Here is a 27,590-nt window from a genome sequence, read left to right on the forward strand (position 1 = left end):
GTCTACCCGCAGATCCCCAGTGCCAAAGGGGCTAATACGATACGGCACAGTATGTTGTCCCAAGGGCACAATCCAAGTCCATCGCTGCTCGGCTACTCTCTCGGATATTCGTCTAGCGTGCATCACGCAGCGCTCAGCAGCTATCTCGGTTAGTTCCATAAATTCAATCTATTGAGGATTATCATTGTTATACTTGATAATATTTGCGAGTTTAAACTAATAAGGGTTTGTATTAAAGTGTTCTTCCGTCCAGAATATTGTTAAAGGCATGTTTAGACTTAATATTCAGACCCAAAGTGGTTGTTGCAAAAAAAAAATAACATATGCATAAAGAAATAAACACATCTTTTATTAAGACAAAAGAACAGTACAGTGTACAATAAAAGCTGAAACCAGCTTACATTAGAGTTAACTGCGTAAGCAAAAGAAAAGCACAAAAGAGTAAAGATGATGCCGAGGAGATATCTCAGGGGAGAGGTTGGCTACTGTTCCAAGATGTCGTCTAAGGAAACTATTCCTCGACGCTTCTACATGCCCATAACTCAGGCAGCCAAAGAACCTGACCTCAGACTAACACCATCTACAGCAAAGATGCAGGGAGCCGGCAGTTGGGAAGCCCCCGCAGAAGTTTGCCTGCTACAAGGCAGACGGCGCTGATGGTGGAAATTCCTTCTTCGGGCATGCCAAAAATCTGGCATGACCAGAACCTGCTTCGGATTTTGACTAAAAGAAGGAGAAACATCCTTTCCCCTCTCTCGAATTGAGATATTCTCTTGAGTCTACGCCTCCTTGGCCTGTACCTCACTATCTGGAGTCTCAGGAAGACACAGCGCTTTTGTGGCGGAGAGAGCTCCTTTGCCCCAATCCTCGCCTCAAACATGATGTACTAAGAGAGGAGACTGAAGAATTCGTGTGAAAGTAAAGCAACCTTCTCTCCTATTTATTTAAAAGAAGAGGTGATGGCATTTAATTCACGCAGCGTCCCAAGGAACGCTACAGACAAAATGTCTCCGGCTCGATTTCCAATGCCGTCTGCAACCCTGAGATTAAAGGAGCCTCGTAAAGGCGCACCTCGAATACTGGGACGCCAAAAAGTACCGCGTGACCAAAGCTACGGAAATGCCTCTAAAACTGTGGGCCTAATAAATTCGCGGCCCAGGCCCGTTCTGCATGGAAGCCCACGGACTATGGCCCACACCAAGGAATAACCATTACCGAGGACAACTTCCTGCTCGGCAACCTATGAGACACCTGAGGAAAGACAGGTGCAAAAAGAAAAGGGGAGGGAATAAAGTTTTGGACAGAACCAAGGCCTTGTATGGTCCTCGGACTCAAGCCTATGGGGAAACCAAGTACAAAAAAATTATTATTATTAAAGTTTTGGACAGAACCAAGGCCTTGTATGGTCCTCGGACTCAAGCCTATGGGGAAACCAAGTACAAAACATTATTATTATTAAAGTTTTGGACAGAACCAAGGCCTTGTATGGTCCTCGGACTCAAGCCTATGGGGAAACCAAGTACAAAACATTATTATTATTAAAGTTTTGGAAAGGACCAAGGCCTTGTATGGTCCTCGGACTCAAGCCTATGGGGAAACCAAGTACAAAACATTATTATTATTAAAGTTTTGGACAGAACCAAGGCCTTGTATGGTCCTCGGACTCAAGCCTATGGGGAAACCAAGTACAAAACATTATTATTATTAAAGTTTTGGACAGAACCAAGGCCTTGCATGGTCCTCGGACCCAAGCCAGGGGGGTAAGTATTACTTTTTATTGGTCTGCCTTATCATGCCAGGCACTTCCATTAAAGTTATGGCAACATCTTTTTATTATTAAGTATTTTGGTCTTAGTCGTCATTGATTTAGATGCTATATGATTGTGCCGAGCGGCGCTTACAAATTTATAAAAAACAAAGAGACCGAACATGCAAAGTGAAATAGAAACCAGTTTTATTAATATGAAAAATTATTACAATATACAAAGAGAGGCGGAACAGATCTTAAGTCTGCGCCACCCTTGCCCTGACCGAACCATTTCAAGTTTTGTCAGGATATGGTGTTTTGAGGAGGAGTGTGTTTCCTTCATCATTCGTTATGGAGGACGTGTACGGATATGATGTATAACAAACAGGCTAAGCAGACGCTAAAAGAGGCTACGGGTTTCAAATCTCAGAAGGAAGGGGAGGAGTCTGTACGAAAGTGATTGCCTCCTGCTTGCCTTCTTATAGGAAGAACCAAACAGAGGGAATTAAACGCATTCAAAGTTTCCAAAAGAATCTGAAGAAAAAGAGGCGTCCATTCCGCTTCCCCACCTTATCAGATGAGCCGCCGGACATAAATGAGCCTCGTAAAGGGGATTTACTAAAGGCGTGTCTGGGATAGTCAATCGGCAGGAGCAGATCACGAGCAGATTAAACGGACTCCCTTGAAAAACGGCTAACTTCGTGGACAGGCGGAAAACCGCTCACATAAATGCGGGGTCAAATTAAATGGGCCATATTGAGGGCCCGGGTTTGCCAAAACCCTCCTTTCCAACCCGGAAATCGGACAGAAGGGTTTTGAGGGGCTATTGTGGGGCCCAACAATTCGTGGACCAGGCCCATTTATCCTTAGAGCGTCCGAAGGCCCAATCCGAGGGGAGCTGTGGCCCAAGCTCTACAACGCAGAGCACAAAACAATTTTTGGGAAGCAGCCGAGGACAGTTTAGTCCTCGGCAGATCCATAATCCCACCAGAATAAAGGGGCAAAACTGGTATAGGGACGAATTAGTAAGGAAATCCAGAATATCTTGGGGAAGTTATCCATACTACCCTTCTAGATAAGGCCCGACGCCTGACAGAGCCGTACTCTGCAGCTTTATCAAACCATCCCCAACAATTCCGGGATTGGACTGATGGGACAAATGTCAGTGTTCGTAAAGATTGACCCTACACGTGGACGAAGGGCAATGAATGCAAGCTAGTATAAAATAAGGAAGTAAGTAGATCTGAGGGAGGCCCTTTTTTCGACCTCCGAAAAAAGAGAGACGACATGGGAAAACATCTCAGGAACACCGAACTTCATGGAAGAAAGTCCGTCGTTAGGCAACCGAGAGAAGACCTCAACAGGTCCTCGGATCAACTCCGAGGAGCTCCATCCCACGGGGTACGACGCCTCAGGGCTTAAATGTTCATACCCAATCCCCTTTTTCTACGTAGATTCCTCTAAAGCCATGACCGGACAACGCCACTTGACCAACGGCTAGCTTTTCAAGCCCACTCTCTACAAATCATATTGTGAGGGATCTTTCGTACGCGAGCCCAACATCCTTATTGGGCCGCCAGAGAATTGTGTCCTTACAATTACTATTATACTCATATTTTAAAATATATGAATGAATTTAGAGGGGTATTTTTGTGAAATTTTCATTAAAATTAACTTCGTTTTCTTTGATTTCTCACAATTTTTTAGAAAATGAAAATTTGAAATTTTGAGAAAATAGTGAAGAATAAATGTTTCCTTTTATTCATTCTATTATTTTACGCTTAAACCCTCAAAAAGGGAATAATTTATTAAAAATCCTAAACAAAAGGAAGAGAGGAACATTCTAAGAAAATTCTTTCATTCCATTCATTGATCTCTTCCCAAATATAGTGACAGTGATAGAAAACTTTGAATATATCAATTTTACTATTTTGCAAATTATTAAAGGGTCAAGCATATTTTTCTTTGGTAGCATAAGATGGTATTATGAAAAATGAATAAATACATATAAGAGGTTATTTAAAATAGCTTTTTAGGTTTTACCTTAGTTATTGAACATAATTGAAGTTTAATGAGGGTGCGATTGTGTGCGGTAGCATCTATTTGTTAATTTGTAAAAATATGATGTGTCCCATTCGTATCATTCGTATTGGAGGGTGTACGTAAATACTTTAACACCATATATATCTATTTGTTTATCTTTTATGTGCAATATCATTTTTCAGGCTTCCACTTAGAATATTCAAATAATGAAAGTGTTTTTCGCGTGGATGGAGGAAAGATATGGTATAACTCAGGATGTCTAAACAAGTTAGATATGTAAATATTCTCATGCTAATTTTTTTTATCTGCTATTAATAATTTTATTATGACCACTGCTGTCCTCAATACCGTAATTTCTATGTCAATAACACTGCTATTATATCATATCAACATTATTGTTGTTACCATCATCAATAGAATTGCTATTAGCATTACCATCGTGTATACAACACCATCATTAAGCCCCCTCCTCCTATGCACATTTTTTTTTTTTTTTTTTTTTTTTTTTTTTTTGAATAAGCTAATTCATTTTTATGAATAAGCACCTAAAACCACTCAAGCACCTGTCACAGCCTCAACAAGCAAACCAAGCCTAGCCCATTCAAACATAAATTATACCTGAATTCACAAATTATCACACAGGATTATGTTACTAATTAATTACTAGTAGAAACTTGAAATATTAGCGAATTTTTTTTTTTTTTTTATTATTCGATAGTTAATGGAAAATGAATATTTAAACCTTAATTCTCCTAATAAAATAGCTTAGGTTATGCCATTGGCATATATGACAGTATATTAAATGCAAATAAGAAATGTGGTTATTTTATAATCATAACACAAATAAATTAAAGGGTTTGACTTATTTCTAGTACTTTTTAATTGGAATCTTCTTCTGTTTTAATAAGAACCTATCACATCACCCACTAAATAAATAAAATTTGGAGATTAAAAATCACTACCACTTGCTATTGTATATTTAAAACAACCGAAAATGTCCAGTTAAAAAAATACTGGAGGTAAGTCAAGCCCTTAATTAAATATAGGTATTAGAGTTTAGATTAAAGATTTAGTAACCAAGGTTATTTTGGAATGCTTGCTAGCTTGTGGAGGGTTTTTTTTTTTTTTTTTTTAAATTTTGGTATGAAATATTAAAGGAATCAAAAGATTCTCATATACATTTTCTTTTTCTTTTTTCTAACAATTCCATTGGCCAAAATGGATATTTGCCTCTTTCGCCAAAACTTTCCAGCAAAATACCCCTATTTTGAAACTATCTAGCAAAATGCCCATGTTTTAAACTCGATTTTCTAAAAATCGAGTGATGTGAAATCAAACTTTAAAAAAAAAAAAAAAAAAAAAAAAAAAAAAAAAACATGGAACTTGAGTTTCATGTAAAATTTCTCACATTACCCAATTTTCATCCAATTGAGTTTCAAAACAGAGACATTTTGCTATATCTTGTGAGCGAAATGAGCAAATGTCCATTTTGGCCAAATTCCATTATATGTTTTTTGTTAAACAATTCCATTATATGTTAATAGCAAAACAAACGGTTGTGAAATCTTTACCTATTCACGATGCATATTGGTTGATTTTATACTTTAGGGAGAAACTGTGAATAATCCAATAGATAAAAGGGGAAAGAATGTAATTTGCTCTTCTGTTTTTTCTTTTATTTTAACCCGTACAATCAATTCCACTGCACCACTATCACTATTACAGCTACAATAATAGCAATATATCATTGCACCCAAAAGGGCCACAACATCAACGTATATAAGTTTTTTCATAACCATATTTCCCAACAAATCCAAGGTTTAGGCCACTTTCTTCTATGGAACATAGTTGAGATTAATGGCATCCATTTGTTTCTCGACGCAAACACTAACAGGGTCAAGATATATATAGTTTTGTTTTTGCATGGTTAGCATGGATTGTGCAAATCTGTGAAACCAGAATGGTCAAGTGTAAAACAATATAATATCACACGCACCAAAAGGGAAGAAAAAAATGACATGGATTTGTTTGCTTATGGGCTGGAAGTAAGGACTGAGTGAGAGTACAGTACAGATCATTTAATTGACAATGTGATGACTTTTGATGCCTGTTTTTGCCTTTATTAAAGTTTGGCACCGAGTCATGGCAATGTTACATCTTGTCAAGATGTCAAATCGCATAGTCCCTTTCTTTTCTTTCTTGGTACCAGTGGTTGAGATTTAATATCATATCAATAGTAAAAAGGTTAAATGCCTGCTTATATTATACTCTTGCCAGATTTTTGCAGTTGCTTTTGCATATGGCCCATATGATAAGGATTACCCAGATTTTAGCTCCAAGACGGAGGATGCTGAAATATCTCAGAATTACAGAATGAAAACACTGTTTACAAATGAAAACACTGTTTATTTACTTTAACATACTATTCATATCCCATAAAAACAAGACATTGATAAAAAAAATAAAATAAAATAAAATAAAAAAAAAAAAAATTTAAAAAGGGGCAAAACACTGAAACGCAAAACACAATTCAAACGCTACTTCAGTCATAGAATTATTTTAAAATCAGATTTTCTTTTCTTTTTTAAGAAAGTTTGTTGAATAAATTGTTTTTGTACCACAACTCTACCATAGTCAACTATTAATGGTGAAGAAAAAAAATGATATATCCATGTGAGTTGATCATATAAAATTGTGATAAAATTTTTGGCACAAAAATTATGGTACAAAAATAACTCTATATTTTTTGTTGGGGTGGACTCCAATGATGTCTCATGTGAGAGGATGTGAATTTTTCAACATTACTGTCGCGCACTTTACTTTTCTTTTCCTTTCTTTTTCTTCAATAGAATTATTGAAAATATATGTTCTTAATGCATAAACCCACTTTTTTTAAGCTTAGTGAAGATGTGAGGATCCCAATCGAAACAAGCACCACAAATAGAGGCAAGCCATCATCATTCATCAAGCTATAAGAACTTTGGCCTTTAAAAGCCATTATTTATTCTATTGTTTTTCTTTTTTGGTTATAATTTGTATTATTTGAAGTTTTGATCTCTTTTTAGTTCTGAAAATCATAAAAATTGTTGACCATATATAATTCCTTTCCTTTTAAAAAATAAATAAATAACTGAAATTCTCTTTTGCTTTTTAGAATATTTTGTAAGCCACATTTAGCAAGGTTGTTGGGAATTTCCTGCTATTTATTTAGAAAGTAATAAAATATTGAGGCTTTTTTATGTGAGGCCCATGTGTCAATTACCGGAAGTTGGCCTTATTAAATCCGGGTCTATGTTTTAGAATCAAGCAGGAACTCAACACCTGCCCAAGAAAACTAAAGGCTATCGGTGTACCTTTTGGGCCTACAATAGAAACCAGGCCTTATGGGTGTGTGGACCAAAAAGAGTGGAACCATAAGAAGGATTTCTAATGAGATCAAGTATAGGTGATCTTCTGCTAATATGTCGGTGTCTTGCTAAGAAAGAAGACCTTACGTAACCATGGCCAACCAATGGAGATTGGAAAAAGAGGCTTTGAAGGTTCAGTTAGCCAAAAAACAAGTTGAGACTTTGAGAGTGAGAAGTGACAAAGTATAACAATAGCTAAAAATTGCATATCTTGGTTAGTGCAATGATGGTTGTATTTATAAGACAAGGGAGACTTGAATTTGGCGGGAATTACTCTCCTAATTCCTAAATCTGGCTTTTTACAGAACTAGCCTTGGTGGGCTCGAGAGATGGGCCATTCCCTGGGCCTAAAGGTCCTTCAATAGGCCGAACCTCCTCCAACTACTCCCTTATTTTCATTAAAGAAAAAAAAAAAAAAAAAATTTAACAAAGACAGTACTGTGTCTAAAACCTTACGCTTTGGTACCATATATGTTCGTCCTAAAGAAGATGGAAGTCCGTGGGAGTAGAAATCACATGTAAGAGTTTCTTTAAAAATTACAAGGATAAGGATAGAAATGGCTTTGGGCTTATTTATAGCGCACATGTACCATTTGATGAAGAGTTGCACACTCTGGAAGTGGAAGGGTTGTAATCTAGGAACAAACAAACTTTTAACCCACATTAATATGTACTAATTGTCTAGCCATAAAGGATGCAAAAATATGTACTATTTCGTGGTTTGGCTGCACAAATATATATATATATATATATATATATATATATATATATATTAATTAATTTGTAGGTTAGATAGTACATATGTTATTTAAAAGAATTTATATTTTTATAAGTTTTATATAATGGAACATATCGATGTATTTTGTGTGTATGTATGTGTGTGTATATATATATAAAAAAAACGTAATTTAATAAAAAGATTTAAATTACATATTACAAATTTTTTTTTTTTTTATAAATGGACAAAATGTTATTAATAGAACTTTTTTTAAATATACCATAATTGCTTGACTAATTTGAACATATCCAAGAATTTTTTTTTTTTTTAAAATGTACACTTCCATTCCATGTAACACAAGTAACATGGTACATTAAGTTTAAATCATTATATAAGTTTAGAATTGTAATATTTTTTTTTCTTTCCAAATATAAGTATAATGTCTATATCACTTAAACTTGAATTTTAAGGTAATCTTTTGAATATTTATTGTTTTTTAGATCCAATATCTCTAATTTCTAATGTCCTTTTGTTTGTATTTTTTTAGTCCAAAATTAAAGAATTTGGCCTAAACAAAATAAAATTTCATACTTTTCAACCCTAAAAATAAGAAGAAAAAAATAATGATTTGGAGCCCAAAACTAAAAAAAGGAAACCTACCCAAAAAAAAAAATCTATTTAAGGCCCAATTAGTCCAAAATGGATTGAATGGGCCAAAGTGGACCAATAAGGACTGAAATGGACTAAAGGAGACTGAAATGGACTAAAGGAGACTGAAATGGACTGAATAGACTCAATTGGACTGAAGGGACCAAATGGATCAAAGTAGACTGAAACGGACTGAAAGGACTAAGATAGACCAAAGTGGAAGGAATGGACTGAATGGGCCTAAGTGGACTAAAATGTTAAGTTGATGTGATGTGACTCAAACGAAGTATACCAATAATAAATGCTACATTTCAACTTTTAAATGTTATAAAGATTTGTAAGACTTATATGTAATAAAATTTGTACTAACAACATTATTACTAAAAAATAATTAAGAATTTGTTTATTACATTGTTGGTGTGAGAGTAAATTTTTTAGTTAGTAAACTATTTCATTTAAATGTTCTTTTTACTATTAAAACATTAAATGAAAACATTCATAAGATGCATTATTTAAAAGATTTTATTTTTTGATAAATATTAATTTTAACAAGCGTAAATGACTTCATTTAATTATTTACTAATAGATTTTACAATTAAAATAGATCGAAATGAACCAAAATGGACAAAATGCTAAGTTTATGTGGTTCAACGAGAGCATAGTAAGTTGTAACAATAAATGCTATATTTCAATTTTTAGATATTATATTTTAGAGCTTAGCATTAGTTTTTTTTTTTTTTTTTTTTTTTGTCATTTTTTTCATGTGAATTGCATTCATCGAGATTTTAGATATTATTATCTTAAAATGAGTATAAGAATTTGAATTAGAGCTTAGCATTAGTTCTTTTTGCTATGTCACATAATCATGGTGCATTGCATTCATCAAGATTTTAGATATCATTATCTTAAAATGAGTATAAACTCAAAACACAAAATTCGTTTCTATATTGCAAGCCAAACTTCTACAGCCAAAAATTAAGTCAAGCCACGCAAAATCACACTGCCCAACCAGACTGCACGTAGTAAAATGTATGTACTTTTTCAGTATGAAGCTCACTGAGATGGTAAGCCAAGATTGTTCCCTATCCTCCTTTTGTCCTCTTTACTTTTTGTTAAGAAGGTGAGCAAGGTTGCGAAGTTCCTCAAATGCATGCATTGTTTCTGCGTCAAATCCTCCAGCAAACTGCATCAAGAATAAACAAAAATGAATCAATATGTACTCTAAGTAGTTCAACTGAAATACAACACCATCTGGGCTCATCATTGACCCCATGAAAGAGTAGAAGTCTATCAATTTTCAACTCCTGCTTAAGGTCAAGAAGCATCACAAGATATAATGAGAAACCTTTCCAAATAACAAGATTTCTTCTTTTTCTTGTCTTTTTGTAACTTTTTTTTTTTTTTTGGCACCATATGGTTACATTTTAGATGCTCTATATTGTGACATTAAAGTAAAAGGAAACATTATTATTGTTATGCTACGAACCTGATGAATTCTAAAAGCAAATCGGACTCCTTGAAGCAACATATAGTCCATTGCAGGATCTTTTTCCAGAGCTGTCTTTGATTGAAGTTCCATAGCTACTCTTTTCATGTATATCTTTGCCAACTTGACAGAGCCAAACTTTATCTGAAACATCCAATGGTTCAATTATTTTGCTAAGCCTCAGTATTCTATAAAATGCAAAACGCAGGCTAATAGAGGGACAAATGGAAATTGCATACTTAAACCATAAATCCCACAACAGAACACATTGGTGGAGGTCAGCAATAAATGGAACTATGTAAGATTGTGCAGGCGCCCTGGACCTTATATACAGATCTCTGGACACCATATGGCATACAATCTTATTAGATGAATAAAGACTGGCACCACTTTTGTTCCACCTTAAAGAACCATTTAGAGGTTTATGTTATTCCAAAATCAATGTGTTAATTTTAGTTTTTGGTAAGCTTATGTTAATATAATAAAATATGCATACAGGCATGTGCACATTGAGTGAGACTGACACAAAGAGAGAAAAAGATAAGGGCAAAGGGCCTTGGCTTCATCGCCCTACCCTTATGGCCTTTCCATTTCAACTCCTCTATTCCACCACTACCACCTCCCTCATATCACCTACAGCCACTGCTGCCAACCGCCCATTGATCACCAATCTCCAGCCACCAACTGGTGGCCATTCACCCCACCCTCTACCTTGCCAAAGCGACTACCATCACCACCACCAGCACTTTCCTCAACCTAACCACCACTGTTGTGAATTTTCAATGCATTTTTCCAGGTTGATTTAAAACAATAGAAACGAAATTATATTCCATTGATTTTTTTTAATTATTGGTAAGTTAAAAAAAACCCTAATGGGTCTTGAACCTAATCTAGCCCTCCCTCTAGAATATCTAAGGGGAAGAGGTAATATTTGAGCTAGAGCTCATTGGTAATTTTCCACTGAAAATGTTATTTGTAGAAAAACATTTTACACCAAAACAAATGGAGCTTTAGATGCTTTAGATTTGATCCGCACACCACTTTTTATGTGTAATGATCTAAAATGTAATAGCCCATTTTCTACCATCTTCATATACCTCTCTTATTGGAAGAAGGCAGATCAGAAAACTAACATAAAGATTTTGCAATGGTTTGATGGATTTTGATTTAAGATATGTTTCTCTTTCGAACAATTTTTATATTTTATATTATAAGACCACATGAAAACTAGATTAATGATTATTAAAATGACAAACAATAAAGTTTACCTTGCTTATGATACCATTATCAAGTATCCAGTCTGTGGGAATGTTAAATTCCTTGCAATTACGCATCAATGAATCCCTTGTTCGTAGAAGGTTGTAGACTGTACGCTCCATCCTGATGGTAGAAAGAAGATGTTTACAAGTTTTCAAGTATGATATATAGCATTCCTAGAGTAAAAGAACAAATTTAGGAAAAGCAATACAAATGTAGAGAAAAATAAAATCTCAGGTTCTTACTTCTCAGACAACGCAACCATTTTCTTCAGTGCAATGTCACAAGGCAGTCGGGGATCATCCTTGTAAGAAGACACTTCAGTCTCCAATTTCTTGAGATCTCTATACCCAAAAGCTGCTTCTCGCAATGTGTCGGCTTTCTTCTCTGGCCAATCAAAGTGCTTTAGGACTGCCCTCTCATCCACCTTTAAAAAGGATGCAAAAGACAACATGGAATCCGTGTAACTGTTTCCTTACATTTAAAATGTAATGACTACAAGAATCTTCAATTGATTGCAAGAAAAATATTAAAAACTAAGAACGTGTAACTTCGGAGAGCATGATTGAAGAGATTTTCTTGTAAACAGTATCAAAAGCTATAATACAATTGTTGCATACATTTGCATGCAATTCTTTATCACTTGCATACATTTGGGACTGTTATTATATATTCACATCCCATTTTAAAACAAATGAATGAATAGAGAAATGACCAAAGAGATTAAAATTCTAGATATTTGGAACCAAAATTTTATGAAATCAAAATAGTTACTCTTAACAGTGACAGCAATCTACTTACAAGAAAGCAAAGTTCATCGTCAAGCCACTTCACAAATGCCACAACATCTTCAATCTTTTGAAAAACTGCATTATTCACCTCTCTTATCAATGAATTTACAAATTCTCCTTGAGTCTCAACATCTGCCTTTATCTGCATAACAAATGATAAACACACCTTGAGTTAAGGATATCTAAACTAGTTGATGTACTTAACAAAGTAACAAATGGAACTTAAAACACCGAAAGTGTACATTTCATTTAGGCAAGAAGGCATGAGAAAAGGAATTTCCAGTTCTTAGATTAGAAACTTCCATCATGCTAGAAGACAAGTTTTTATTACTTTTCTCCTTGTTCTCAGCAGTTTAGCAGGACATTTAATTTAAAAAAAGAAAAGGAAAAAAAAAAAAACAAAAATTTTGGACTTTTTATCATGTATTTAATCAAAATCCTGCACCTCCAAATTGATAAATTACCAATTGCCTCAAGAGCTTAAACTAGAAAAAGAAAGAAATATTTTCTAACACAAATAAATCTCTTCTAACTGGAAAAAGAAAAGAATGAGTAATTTCAAAAAGAAAAAAGAAAATAAATGAGCAAAACACTTACAGCAAGCAAATGTGAGGATCGGTTCTCAATTTCTCCGATCATGCTACTACGAACATTTGCAACATCTGGGACATCACAAATTCCTCCATTTGAAGAATCCTTTCTAGAATCTCTCTTCATGAGTGAATGGTAAAACTCAACTACTTGTGGGGCACGCTTGACCATTCCTGCAGTGCTCCTCACTGCAAACTTTGGAGGTGGTGGGGGAGGAGGAGGCGGTGGTGGTGGTGGAATTTGAGTGTTACATTCCTCCTTAGGTCCACTAGAAATGAAACGTGTAGGCCTTGGAGGAGGATTCGGAATACGCAATGCCCTTTTCTCAACATCAAAAGAAACTGAAATTTTATTAGCTTCTTGCCCATTTCCAAAGACTTGGGCTCTTTGAATCATACCCAACTCATATGTTTGAGGAGTTGACGGTTCTACTTCCTTTTCCATGTCTTTTGTACATACAAAACAATCAGATTGCCTTCTCTTGTTTGGTACCAATTCTTCTGCACAGCATTTGGATCCACTTATAGAGTGTCTTCTCCTAGGACTTCTCAGTTCCTCCAAATCAACCCAACTTTTATCTAGAAGGATATCTGGCGATTCTAAATTTGGTAAATCCTCGTCAGAAATAGGCCATTTCTTTAACTTCTTTATAAGGTTTAATCTCTTGGCACTACTACATTCTAAGTACTCATTGCTTCGAGAAGAGAATGAACCAACAGATTCAGCACTCCTCTCCAATGAATGTGGGCTAGATGGCTTATCTGAATTCATTGTTGAGCATGAATTGCGCAACTCATTTCTTAAACACGAATTCACCCACCTCAAGTATGCAAGCTCCTCAACCTCATTTAATCTGCTCATCTGTAGTCCTTCAACTTGTTTGCATAGATCTTCATTTGTGTGTCTCAGCAAAGATGCTTCAGCTTTAATTTTTGCAACAATGTCACTCTGGTAATCAGCAAGAAGATTTAGTACAATTAGGAAAAAAGCGAACCAATTTAATGAATTAAAACTTGGACTCTTAGGAGGAAAATGAATTAAAGCTTGGCCTATCCAAAGAACACGTCTAATTCCCCTGCCTATTTTCTGCAAAAGACTGAGGATCGTAAAATAAAATAAAAAAGACAAGATTGTCACTAAAAAAGAGTGCATGACGAATAAACTTAACTCATTCACAACCAAAACCTTAGATTTAATATATATATGATTTATGTAGTCCTGTATTATTTGGAATAGAAAATTTTAGTAAGGTTCACTTGGGCTCCTAGGGAGGCAAACATGTCTGCCCATGAATTAGATAGATGGGCTTTGTCAATGAAACATTAAAAGGTCATATCCAATGTACAAAGCTCTCGCTTTTGTGGTCGGAGAGAGGTGATTGGTAGGCAGCCTTACCCTTTTTTTTGTGAGTGTAGATTCCCAGATCCAAGTCCGCAATATGCCACATCATGCAACATTCAAGAATAATTTTCCTATGTTGTTGCCAACAAAACAGAGGAAGAAAAGCTACATAGAATGTTGATATTCTACGTTTGCTGTTGTTCCATTTATGAAAAATGAACAACTCCTCTAAACAAGGATAAATAACACTAAATTAACGACAAAGTTTTTGTCACTCCTGTCCCTACTCATACAAACTTAAAGACATAGCAAAATTTTAAGTTATGCTTAATCAATTACATATTATTGTCTGGGCCCTTCACCATCTAAACTAGAATAAATAGCTAAACCACTAAACTGATTACACAAAAGGGTCAAAAAGAGTATCTTTCATTCTTTCTCTGGTTTGCCTCTGAGCAATCAAACAGACGAAGTGCCTGATTGCTAAGGTGGTTTCAAACCTCGCTTTCTCAGTAAAGCTTTTTCAAACAACCCCATTTTAAAAAGGCTGAACTTAAACTGTACCGAGAGACATCATCAGAATTGATTATTGACTACAAAATTTTCTTCTTTAGTGTCCCTAGTCCCTACTCATACAAAAACTTGGAGACACATAGCTAAGTTACACTTAATCGATTCGACATTATAGTTCTCTTGGAAACTAGGATAAATATCTAAACACCAACAAATATATATCTTTCATTCTTTCTTTGGTTTGTCTCAGATTAATCAAACAAAAAAATAGCAAATAGGCCAAGACATATATCACTCAGAAAGAACAATTACCTCCTCGGAAACCTTAGCTAGAGAAGCCAACTGAGAGTCCATAGAAGCAAGCCTGCAAGCAAGATTCCTCTTTTCAAGCTGTAGCTCCTTATTGAGCCGCCTCAACTCCACAACCTCCATTTCAAGACTCGTAGAAGAAGACGACAATGTTACAGAAGAATTCTCATTATCTTCTTCACCCCTTGAACTTGAAACCTCCGATAAGTGGTCTGAGAGGCTTGTTTTCTCAGCTTTTTCAAATTCTAACAATCCGATTTTGCGAACAAGATCATCCAGTTCAGTCCTCTTGACATCTAGTTCTCTTTCGAGGTCCAAAACCTTAGGATTTCTCTTACATTCTGACAATTCAGCTTGTAGCTTGAATTCCCTGTCCTTAGATTGTTGCAGCAGGCTTCTCAAATTCTCAAGCTCGGTAAACAAATCTCGAGACGACTGTCTCCGGTGAGGATGGACGTGGACTTGAGCCGCATTGACGGAAACCGAGCACGACAAGTCTCCGATCAGCGATCGCTTGACTCTAGAATGGGAAGGCACGAAAGGGTTCTTCTGGTTTTGGTTGGTGGATGAGTCTGAGCTCGAGAGAAGTGGCTGTGGTTTCTTGGTGTGGACTGTGACATTGAGTGTGGGCTGTTGAGAAGCCTTGGTTTTCCTGTCTGTTGCTGATGAGAAGCCTTTTACTATTTGGGAACCCCATGAAGAAGCAGACCTCAGCTTTGAAGGGTTGCTGCCATTGTTATTGCCTTTTGAGTTATGAGATTGAGGCTTTGGTATCAGATTTTGATCTGCAAATTTGGAAGTTTTCACCTTCTTCTCTGATGGGTTTTCTTCTCTCATTGTTTTCTGTTAAATCCACAAAATCTATCTAAGAATCTATCTATCTATCTATCAAAAGATTCAAAACCCATATAAATTTTTCTTTGATTGTTCCAAATTCAAAGAGAGCCCTTCCCTAAGTTTCCTTTTCTGGAACTCTACAAATGGAGTATTTGAGTTTTGAGTTTTGGCAAGAGTTTTGGAGTGTGAGGTGGAGCTGGTGAATGGTGCAAAAAGATGATATAAAAATATGGAAAAGTGTGTGGATTGTGTAATGAAAGAAACAAAGCTCCAATTCCAAGATTTTATACTTGAAATCTGCTGTGTTGTGTGCTTAAAAAATGGCAGCTTTTACCTTTATTGCACCCATTTTGAATTTTTGAAATTTGAATGTTATGAGAAGGGAGTGTACCGAAGGTGGATGTGCAACGGTCCGTTTTCTGTGCCTGGGAGGGCCTACCGCTTCCACGTGTGGAGTTAACTAAAGGCGAATATATGTGTGCAACTAACAAGTTTTTGTGCTGTGTTGTCGTTTGCTAGATGTGGGATAAAAAAACAAATAAATTTGGTTTATTTGAAAACATGCATGGGAATATGTGTGAAAATATATGTAATATTATTTAAAAATAAAAAACATGTTATTTAAATATTTTTGTTTTTGATAATTTGGGATAGGGGGATTTTAACCTTTGAAAGTATATAATGTAATGTCTCTATTTGAAATTGAAGAAATGTCAAATACTGAAATGAATCCTCTTAATGAGCTACAATACTTTTGGTATTTAAGTCAAATGAGACATCTAAGTTTTAAAACTCTAAAGGTCTGTTTGTTACCATTGTTTAAATAATATTACACGTATTTTCACACACTTTTTCATTCACATATATTTTCAAAAAATACAAACAACGGTCCTAGAAATCTCTTACCAAATAGCTCTTAAATCCTCTAACTATCAAATTATTTATAAAAAAAATCAACAAATAAGTTTTTTTTTTTTTTTTGAGAAACTCAACAAATAAGTTAGTCAAACACATTTGTGTCTATTTGGAAATATCTTATCTTTTTTTACTGAATTTTTTTTGCTGAAAGTGTGCTAAAGTATACTTGTACCTTAAAAAAATAATTTTGAAAATGTAAGAAAATGTGGAAAAAAGTAAGGTTATAAAAAATAGTACATAAAAAAAATAAAAAAATAAATAAAAAAAAAAACTAAAAACTAAGCTTATAAGTTGATACCAAATACAAAGTGCCCTCTCTCTCTCTCTCCTTTACTTTGTTTGGGTTAAACCCATGCAAATGGGTAGAGATCATGTTAGTGCCTCTAAAGATGGTGATTTGGCCAACTATATTTTCTACATCAAATTAAAATAACTTTACAAGGCATTGGTCTTAGATACAATCCAAGAATTACATAGCTGGTTACATTCTACAAAATGTAAAATTACATTGGATAAGCAACCAATCTATGAACCCTAAATTTAAGTTTAGAGGCTAAATTACAAGATGGGGGAAGGTGTTAGACACCCACCTTGCTTGATAAACTAGTTTTTTAGACTATAGTGACCAATTGACACTTCACATCACTTAAACAAAGTATGCTATAAACAAACAAGAACATGTTAAAAATGAAAAGATGGAGATGATGAATATGATTTGGAGTTTAAAAGAAAAGCATGTGATTGTGTGTGATTAGTGATGATCATGGATATAACCTATGAACATGTTAAGAGAATTGAAATGTGTAATTGCATACTTGAGAAATGGCAAGGAAAAAAAATATAGTTTTGCTTGACATTGATGATAATCTAAGATCTAGCATTTGATTATTTCATGAACAAGAAAAGAACATGCAAGCATCACCATACTTAGATCCTAAATACCATATCAATATCACCACAAAGCATGTTTATTCAAGCATTATAATACTAAAACATAACTACACTTAGGGTCTGTTTGGGATCTGCTTATTTTGCTAAAACTGAAAACTTTTTACTGAAAGTATTGTAAATAAAGGTAAAAGTTAGCTAAAATAGTAGAGTGAGTCCCATGAATAGTACCAAAAAGTACAGTGGGACCCATGAATAATAGCAAAAATAAGCTGAATAGTAAAGTAAGCTAGCTTTTTAAATTTTGCCAAACACACACTTATTTGTATAAAAATCAGACAAACAACACAAGAGAGAAAGTTCTCTAGTTTGATTAGGAGATGGAAAAGTGAGAGTACAGGAAATGAGGAGGGGATTGAAAAATAGGAAGATAGAAAAGATTTTAGTTCTCTCCATTTGTGTTTGGTTGAGGGCGGAAAAATGAAAGATGGAAAAAAATTGTTTGGTTGAGAAAAAAAAATAAGAGGGTAGAAAATGTGGTTTGTATAAATTTACTTTCATGCCCTTATTAGATAAAAATTGTAAAAAAATTATACTTTTATTCAAAAATAGTGTGTGGATGTGCACTTATTAAAAAAAAAGTATAAAAATTCAAAAGAAATGAGGAAAAAAATGAATTAAAAAAAAAGAACAAAAAGTAATAGAAAAAGATGAAAGGAAGGAAGAAAGATGTGTGGTCAACAAAAGAAGAAGAAGAAAACAATAAAATGAAAGTGAGTGTTGCACAGGGTAAAATGGTCTCTCTAGGCAAGATTTTTTTTCCTTCAATTTTCTCTCAAGTTTTCTTCTCAAATTTGAGAGATTGCATTCTAGTGGGTCTGGGTGCATGCCCCACTAGTTTTCCTTTCCATTTTCTTATCTTACCAAATCACCACCATGCCATTTTCTTTCCACTTTTCTCTCCCCCCTTATCCATCCTTTCTAACTCACACCAACTAAATGATGCCCAAAAAAAGGCAATCAAATACATAGTCACAATCTGAGATTAGGAAGACCAGTGCACAATAACCTTTCTTTTTTGTTTCCTCTTGAACCCTATGGAAGTAAGATGCTTTAGATTATGAATTTCCCTTGTATTTATAGATGGGAAGAAGGTTCTAGAAAAGGGGTAGGTGAGCTAGCTTGGTTATGAATTTAAAATTTGAAGTTAGAAGGGAAAAATGATCTAATTTTGAAATTTTGAGTCACTTGGATTTCCCCTATGTTTGTCATTTAGTAGATGGAGAGGTAGTTCAAATGTCAATTGACACTTGACCCAATGCCAACATACATTGTTGTTGTTGTTGTTGTTTCTTTCTTTCTTTTTTTTTCTTTTTTTTTTTTGGATTGCAAAATAATGTAAACTTTGGATTCTTACCAATTTCATACCAAATTACATTTACTTTGGTACTAATAACCCTTAATTATTGTCTAATTATTCCTTTTAAAAGCCATTGTGCATTATTGAACCAAATGTAAAATCAAGGTTTATAGAAATACCGAATCAAGCTTGTAGCACATTATATAAATCGATTTAGTTGTTCTACAAAAGCCTTTATGATTCTAGTAAGTCTAGAGCTCCAATTCTAAGTTTCTCAAGCCACAAACAAACACTCAATGGTGGGTTTTTTTTGGTTGAGAAACATGGTGGGTTTTTGTTATAAGAACAAAACACACTATATCCACCACCTAAATGAATACAAATACTCATAGAATATGACGATTTTTGGCTTTTATAAGTTCTTCCACACATGTCAAAAAATGACTAAGTGAGTCTTATTTTATTTTACATCAAAGTTGTAATAATTGCAACATTTAAACCATTAAAGAGAAGGTCATGAATGTGTAGGAAACAACTAGGTGGTTAGCTTAAGAAATACTCTCATGCTAGCCATATTAAGTTGGATTGTTCCGATTCTCAAAAAAAGAAAAAAAAAAAAAGTTGGGTTGTGCCCTTGCGGGCATTCGACTCATATGTGGTGCATGCACCTAATTCTTCATTTAAATTTCTATTACCCATTATGATCAATGTAAAATGAGTTTTTTTTTCTTACTTCATCACAAAACATGGTTGATAAATTGAAACAAAATACATATTTTTTCCTCTTTTTTTATAAATCATGATTCTTCACATTTATAAATGGTTGATCTCTTATAGTGTTAGTCAAATGATTATTTCATGAGCTAATCTTTGTTTTTTATGCAATATCATGCTTCCATCAACATGATCATGCGTCATTATGACCATCTTAACAGGCCTATGCATCATTAAAGGAAATCAATGTTGCATTGTTAAATTAGAGATGTAATGCATGAATGATGACATTAACATATACATGGGATATTAAGTTTTCATCATGTAATAAAAAATTAAACTATCAAGTTAAATTCTCATGCATAAACCATGTTCAAAAATTAAATCATCAAGTTACTTTGTACCTTAACCACCAAAGATTTGAGGATGTAAATTAAAGTGTTTTTATGTTTTTTTAATTTTATTTAGATTATAACTAGGTCAAGTGTAATGTTTTTTACTATAATTTTCTATAGAAAGAAATGTTTGTAATATATCCTCAAAAAAGAAGAAGAAAGGTTTGTAATATTGTTTTCTCTAAATTAATGCACCATTGTATGATTTAATAAAATTCAAGGTTTTTATAAATTTTTACTAACTTATATAAAATAAATTAAATTATGACTTAATTGTGGACAATTAATGATGAGTGATATCTGTAGTGAAGGCTTCATTGTAAGACTTACTATAGAGGGATGTTAAATATATTGGTTCTCTTGAGTTGTGACTCTCTCAACAATTTTAATTATTTTGACTTGCATTATTTTTCTCTCTGTTGAGCTACTTGCATTTGAAATAACTTGAGAATGATGAAGAACACAAATGCCACAATTTCATGTAATCAATTGATGATATTTGGTGGAATGTGTACACACACACACACACACACACACATATAAGGGTTGACATATTTTTATGTATAAACATTAACACAACAATAAAATTACAAACATAACTATAAGCACTGCAATGTGCTACCACAAGATAGTTAACAAGAAGTGATAGTCTTCATTCAGTGCAACCATGATCTTTCTATAATGGCAGTATATGGGTAGTAAGTATCAATTACTGAATTTGAACTTATGACTGAATTTTATATTAAAATGAAACATGCTGCATCTACTTCGCAGATGACACTCATTTTTGAAACTAAGATTCCTTGCGGAAGGCTCAAAGTTATGATGGTGAATAATATTTAATATATTTGCTCTGAGAGTCTTTTGTTTGTCTACCTTTTAACACTTCTTACGTAAAATTTAGAAGAGTTTGTGATGTCTGCCCTAGACAGTTACCCTTAGGTTTATATTAAAAACCAAATGAGTGTGCAGATTTATGGTCTTATTTATTAGAAAAGATGTGAAGGTATGCACAATGTTACATCGTTTAAATATTTTATTTTATTTTTTATCTTTAGGGTAACAACCTTGGTTAATGTAGTCTATTTAACAATTTTGATAGAGACAAATTTGTATGTTTAAAGAATAGAATAACTCAAGTGTATGGTAGGTTTTTTAAATTTTCTCTATGAATAATCTCATGTTTATTTATGCATGCCATTTCATGTGAATTTTTATGGTAACAAGATATACGGGGAGAAATTAATCATATTTTTGGTCTCTTCAATTTTAAATTTTAATTGCAATTTTCATATATACAAAATCAAAATAATCTAAACATCTCATAATACAAAGGTAAAGATGTCATCAAACCCAATCCTTAAATGATGGAATGAAAATTTTCACCTACTAGTTAATAAACATGGTAATAAACATAAACATATCAGTAACAATATTTGTTGAATGTAAAACATTATTTCTGTATACTAAATTTGATTTTTAAATTTCTTCCTTTCTTATATGATAAATTAAAAATTATTAAGGTCAACAAAGTTGAGATAAATTAATTTCTAAATCTTCAACATGAAATGGATTTCGTTGGCTACAAAGCAAATTATAATGATTATTTTTCCTAATTCAATATGCCATATATTTAATAATTACTAATTATTATTGCACACTCTAAATTATACACTGCTATATACACTTTAATTGAAATTCGTCAAAACACAATTTCAGTTATAACTTATAATTGTAAAGTTGAGCTTTTGGGTCATATCATGTGAGACATGACTATGAAACCTGCCTTGCAATTGGGTTGCTTGTAGCCTCCAATAGGTCATCAAAATTTCAATTTTTTTGTGCCAAGTTATTGAGCCCAATCAAATGTTCATAACCCATTCTACCAAAGAAGGAAAAAAAAAAAAAAAAAAAAAAAAAAAAAAGAAAAGAAAAGAAGAAGAATAGCCTGAGTCAGTGAGCACTGTGAATCAGACAGAGCCACCTTAAACATTTTATCTTTTGGTGGCACTGGCAGGCTGTGCGTGAGAGTGGAAGTGAAATTGAGATAGTTTTCCTTGAGCCAAATTGTTTCTATAAGTTCAAAAGCTTGATTGAGTTTCTTAAAACTTGAATTCTCATTAGCCTCCTTTTATTGTTGTTTATGCCTTTTGCAATAGTATTTTAACGAATGTGCAAATGGGTGTCTCTTATTTTGAAAGAAATGGTACTTCTGCTTCAAATTGTACCTAGAATTCATTTTTTTTCTATGAAGTTCTGATTCCTCAAAGACCCATCTTCACTATTGGTCTAATTGTGAAGAAGATCCATGTTTTTGGTGTCAAAATACTAAACTTTAGAGCAATTAATGTTTTGTTTAAGGGAGAGTCTGATAACAATAATAGGTTGGTGGGTGGTGGGATTCTGGAGAAGGAGCTTCAGTTTAAGTCTTCCTTCAATGAGTATTTGATAATCTAAGATCCAGCATTTGATTATTTCATGAACAGTAAAAGAAAATGCAAGCATTACCATGCCTAGATCCTAAATAACATATCAATATCGCCACAAAGCATGTTTATTCAAGCATAATAATACTAAAACATAAGTAGACTAATTTGTATAAAAATCAAACAAACGACCTAAGGGAGAAAGTTATAAAATGGTAGAGAATGTGGTCTAGATAAATTTACTTTCATGCCCTTATTAGATAAAAAATAATAAAAGAAATTATATTTTTATTAAAAAAAATAGTGTATGGATGTGCACTTCATTAAAAAATAAATAAAAAAAAGAGTACAAAAATCCAAATGAAATGAGGGAAAAAACAAATTAAAAAAATGGATGAAAAAAAAAAGTAACATATAAAGACAAAAGGAAGGAAGAAAGACATGTGGTCAACAACAACAACAACACACACACACACACACACACACACACACACACACAAAAAAAAAAAAAAAGAAGAAGAAGAAGAAGAAAAATGGCAAAATGAAAGTGAGCGTCAAAATGGTCTCTCTAGGTGGGACTTTTTGTCCTTCAGTTTTCTCTCAAGTTTTCTTCCTAAATTTGAAATATTGCATTCTAGTGGGTCTAGGTGCAAACCCTACCAGTTTTCTTTCCCATTTTCTTCTCTTACCTAACACACCAAAATACCATTTTCTTTCCACTTTTCTCTCCCCTTTTTCTGTCCTTTCTAAAATCACCCCCAACCAAACGGGGCTTAAAAAAGAGGCAATGAAATACTTAGTCACAATCCGAGATTAGGAAGACCAGATGCACAATGACCCTTTTTTTTTTCATCTTGAGCTCTATGGAAGTAAGGTGCTTTAGATTATAAATTTCCCTTTTATTTATAGAAGGGAAAAAGGCTCTAGAAAGGAGTAGGTGAGATGACTTGGATTTGAATTTAAAATTTGAAGTTAGTGGAGAAAATGATCTAATTTTGAAATTTTGAGTCACTTGGATTTCCCCTCTATCCGTCATTTGGTAGACGAAGAGGTAGCTCAAGTGCAAATTGACACTTGACTCAATGGCGGCCTACATTTTTTTTTTTTTTCCAAAATGCAAAACTCATCCTCTAAGTTTTATCACTTTTCACTTCAGTACTCTTATTTTGCATTTGGTTATTTCAGTCTTCTAACTTTCAAAACTTGTCAATTTAGTCCTCCGTTAAACAACCATCCATTGCCACCATTAACACTCCAAAACGACGTTGTTTCGGACTGGTTTTAAATTTTTATTTTTATTTAATTATTTATTTCTTAATTAAAAAATTTTTAAAAAACCAGAAAATAAATAAATAAATAAAACTCCAAACCTTAGGGAGTCCTTGAGAAGGTGGATATCAAGATTCTAAATTTGTTTTCTCAAGAGGAGGTTAGATTTAAAGACCTTAAAAACTGTCAGATCAAAGGTGTTATTATAGGTGTAGTCTTCTCTGTCAATCATCAAATATCAGAGGACTTTAGACATCCCCGCCCTACAGTTGCAATAGTGGACATGGAAGCAAATATCCTTAAACTAGATTGCTGTATATTCAAAACAAACTTGCACTTAGTGGGAGTACCAAGGCGAATGACAATCAAATCCACTTGTGTCAGTATCCAAATTGGCATCCATTAGTTTCTTAATTGAAAGATATATAAGCGAAGATTTCTCAAATTTCATTCCTCTTAGTTTTTTAAAACTGCTGAGGGGCATGCACTACAACCACTCATATACAAACTTTTCAAGGACTCCAAACATTCAAGACTAGGAATATCCTCCGCTCTCCTTCTCCCTCTCTCTTTCTCTCAATTTTTGGGTTAGAGTAGGGATTTTGGTTCTTTTTGGTGCTCTTTTGATACGGTTTGGGGTTTGTTTGTTTGTTTTTTTTAATAAATAATTTGTTTAAATTAATAATTAAATAATTAAATAATATTTAAAATTTAAAATAAGTCCAAAACGATGTTGTTTTGGGGTGTTAATAGCAGCAATGGATGACAGTTTAACAAAAGAATAAATTGATGAGTTTTGAAAGTTAGAGGACTGAAATGGCCAAATACAAACTTAGAGGACTACAATGAAAAGTAGTGAAACTTAGAGGGTAAGTAATTACATTTTTAGCTTCTTTTTTTTTTTTGTTGGATTGCCAAATAAGGTAAAATTGGGATTCTTACCAATTTCATGCCAAACCACATTTACTTTGGTATTAATAACCCTTAATTATACCACCACGCACTCTTTGAGCGATAATCACTCCACAAGTACAAGTGCTTGTAGGGTGTGGGAGGCAAGGGTCGGGGTTGAAGTCTCTAGAAGGGAGCTTCACACACATATAAACTTAGATTAGATTAGAGTAGAATTTCTATCTTGTAATAAAAAAAAACCCCCCTTAATAATTGTCTAATTATCCATTTTAAAAGCCTTTTGTGCATTGTTGAAATAAATGTAAAATCAAAGTTTATAGATATACCAAATCAAGCCTATAGCATATTGTATAAATCGATTTGGTTGTTCTACAAAGCCTCTATGATTATAGCAGGTCTAGAGCTCCAATTCTAAGTTTCTCAAGCCACAAAAAAACACTCAACAATAGGTGTTTGTTATAAGAACAAAACACACTATGTCCACCAGCTAAATGGCCACAAATACTCATAGAATATGAGAGAGTTTCTAACTTTAATAAGCTCTTCCACACTTGTCAAAAAATGACTAAGTGTGTGCTCAAAAAATTTAAAAATGGCTAAGTGAGTCTTATTTTATTCTACATCACAGTTATAATAATTACAACATTTAAACCATTAAAGAGAATGTCATAAATGTGTAGGAAACAAATGAACTAAGGGATTAGCTTAAGAGATCCTCTCATGCTAGCTATATTGAGTTGGATTGTGCCCTTACGGGCACTTGACTCAAATGCAATGCATACATCTAATTCTTTATTAAATTTCTATTACCTATTATGATCAGTGTAAAATGATTTTTTTTTTTAACTTCATCACAAAACATGGTTAATAAATTTAAACAAAATATATTTTCTCCCTCTTTGTCTATAAATCATGATTCATCACATTTATAAATGGTTGGTCTCTTATAGTGTTAGTCAAATGATTATTTCATGAGCTAATCTTTGTTTGATTGTTTTTTTTTTTTTAAGCAATATCATGTTTCCATCAACATGATTATGTGTCATTATGACCATCTTGCATTGTTAAATTAGAGATGTGATGCATGAATGATGACATTAACATATACATGGGACATTAGGTTTTCATTATGTAGTAAAATTAAACTATCAAGTTAGATTATCATCCATAAAAATCATATTCAGGCATAATTTAAACCATGTTCAAAAATTAAGGGCCCGTTTGGTAGAGGAGTTTGAGTAATGTTGTTTATATTTTTTTGATATACATGTGGGTGAAAAAGTGTGTGAAAATATGTGTACTGTTGTTTAAAAACTGAAAACATGTGTTTGAAAATGCTTACCAAATAGGCCCTAAACCATCAAGTTACCTTGTACCTTAACCTCCAAAGATTTGAGGATGTAGATTAAAGTGTTTTTATTTTTATTTTATTTTATTTAGATTATAACTAGGTCAATAGGCCGTGTAATGTTTTTTACTAGAATTTTCTATCGAATGAGGTTTGTAATATTTTCTCAAAATTAATGCACCATTGTATGATTTAATAAAATTCAAGGGTTTTATTAACTTTTACCAACTTATATAAAATAAAATAAATTATGACTTTATTGTGAACTCTAAGTTAATGATGGATGATATCCGTAGTAAAGCCCTCATTGTAAGACTCACTATAGAGGAATGTCAAATATATTGGTTCTCTCGGGTTGTGACTCTCACAACAATTTTAATTATTTTGGCTTGCATTATTTTCTCTTTATTGAGTTACTTGCATTTGAAATAACTTGAGAATGATGAAGAACACAAATGCCACAGTTTTATTTTCATGTAGTCAATTGAATGATATTTGGTGGAATGTAATTTTATATATATATATATAAAAGTTGAACATATTTTTATGCATAAACATTAAAACAACAAGAAAATTACAAACAAACATAACTATAAGCATTGCAATGCACCACCACAAGATGGTTAGCAAGAAGTGACGGTCTTCATTCAGTGCAACCATGATTTTTCCATAATGGCATTGTATGGGTAGCAAGTATCAATTACTAAATTTAAACTAATGAATGAATTTTATATCAAAATGATGCATGCTGCATCTACTTCATAGATGAAACTCATGTTTGAAGCTATGATTCCTTATGGAAAGTTTAAAGTTATGATAGTGAATAATGTTGAATATTTATGCTTTGAGAATTTGCTGTCTGTCTGCTTCTTAACTTCAGTAGAAAAATTATCCATCACTAAATTTGTTCATTGGCTTTGAAAAAGGCTTCTTACGATGTCAGCTCGGGATAGTTTGACCTCTAGGTTAATATTAAATACCAAAATATTGTGCAGTTTTATGGCCTTATCTATTATAAAATATTTAAAGGTATGCACTACATTAATCGTGGAGATATTTTAAATTTTTTTAATCTTTTGGGGTAACAACCTTGGTTAATGTAGTCTATTTAACAATTTTGATAGGGACAAAAATTTATGTTTTAAGAATAGATTAACTCAAGTGTATGGTAGGTTTTTAAAATTTTCCCTATGAATAATCTCATGTTTATTTATGCACACCAATTCATGGGAGTTTTATGGTAACAAGATATATGGGGAGAAAATTAATCATATTTTTGGTCTCTTCAATTTTAATTGCAATTTTTATAAGAATCAAAATAATCTAAACAACTCATAATGTAGAGGTAGAGATGTCATCAAACCCAATCCATAAATGTTGAAGTGAAAATTTTCACCTACCAGTTACTAAACATGTTAATAGACATAACCATACCAGTAACAATATTTGTTGAAGGTGAACATTATTTATGTGGGGCCCGGCCCAAAATAATGGGCTAAGTAAACTACGAGCCCGTCCGAGAAGAATCCAGTCCGAGGAGAAATCATAGCCCAAACATTATTTAAGCCCAATTGCGGTAAAAGAAACCTGTCCGAGGAGTAACTCCTCCTCGGACATTACGAAATCCGGATCAAGAGCTCGCCCCCAACCATTGCAGCTCACCCTCCAGCAT

At 33.4% G+C, this 27,590-nt stretch overlaps 1 protein-coding gene across 1 annotated transcript; it reads right to left on the reverse strand.

Moving 5' to 3' along the window:
* Nucleotides 1–9,485: 9,485 nt before the first annotated feature.
* Nucleotides 9,486–15,979, reverse strand: LOC115992921 (protein CHUP1, chloroplastic-like). The gene is made up of 7 exons (XM_031117170.1): nucleotides 14,855–15,979; nucleotides 12,695–13,636; nucleotides 12,108–12,239; nucleotides 11,552–11,733; nucleotides 11,318–11,429; nucleotides 10,050–10,193; nucleotides 9,486–9,746 (listed from the first exon to the last, which is right to left on the reverse strand). The coding sequence occupies exons 1-7, from the start codon at nucleotides 15,686–15,688 to the stop codon at nucleotides 9,666–9,668; spliced, it is 2,427 nt and encodes an 808-aa protein (XP_030973030.1). The 5' UTR covers nucleotides 15,689–15,979; the 3' UTR covers nucleotides 9,486–9,665.
* Nucleotides 15,980–27,590: the final 11,611 nt, after the last annotated feature.

The sequence above is a fragment of the Quercus lobata genome, chromosome 5 (genome assembly GCF_001633185.2).
Source record: "Quercus lobata isolate SW786 chromosome 5, ValleyOak3.0 Primary Assembly, whole genome shotgun sequence".
Classification (NCBI taxonomy): domain Eukaryota; kingdom Viridiplantae; phylum Streptophyta; class Magnoliopsida; order Fagales; family Fagaceae; genus Quercus; species Quercus lobata.

Excerpts from the sequence above, each read along its gene's own strand:
- LOC115992921 (XM_031117170.1), bottom strand. The coding sequence starts at position 15,688 with ATGAGAGAAGAAAACCCATCAGAGAAGAAGGTGAAAACTTCCAAATTT. Across the intron at positions 13,637-14,854 it reads TAGCTAAGGTTTCCGAGGAG|AGTGACATTGTTGCAAAAAT; the intron begins GTAATTGTTCTT and ends GCTGATTACCAG. Across the intron at positions 10,194-11,317 it reads ATAATGGTATCATAAGCAAG|ATAAAGTTTGGCTCTGTCAA; the intron begins GTAAACTTTATT and ends TGGATGTTTCAG.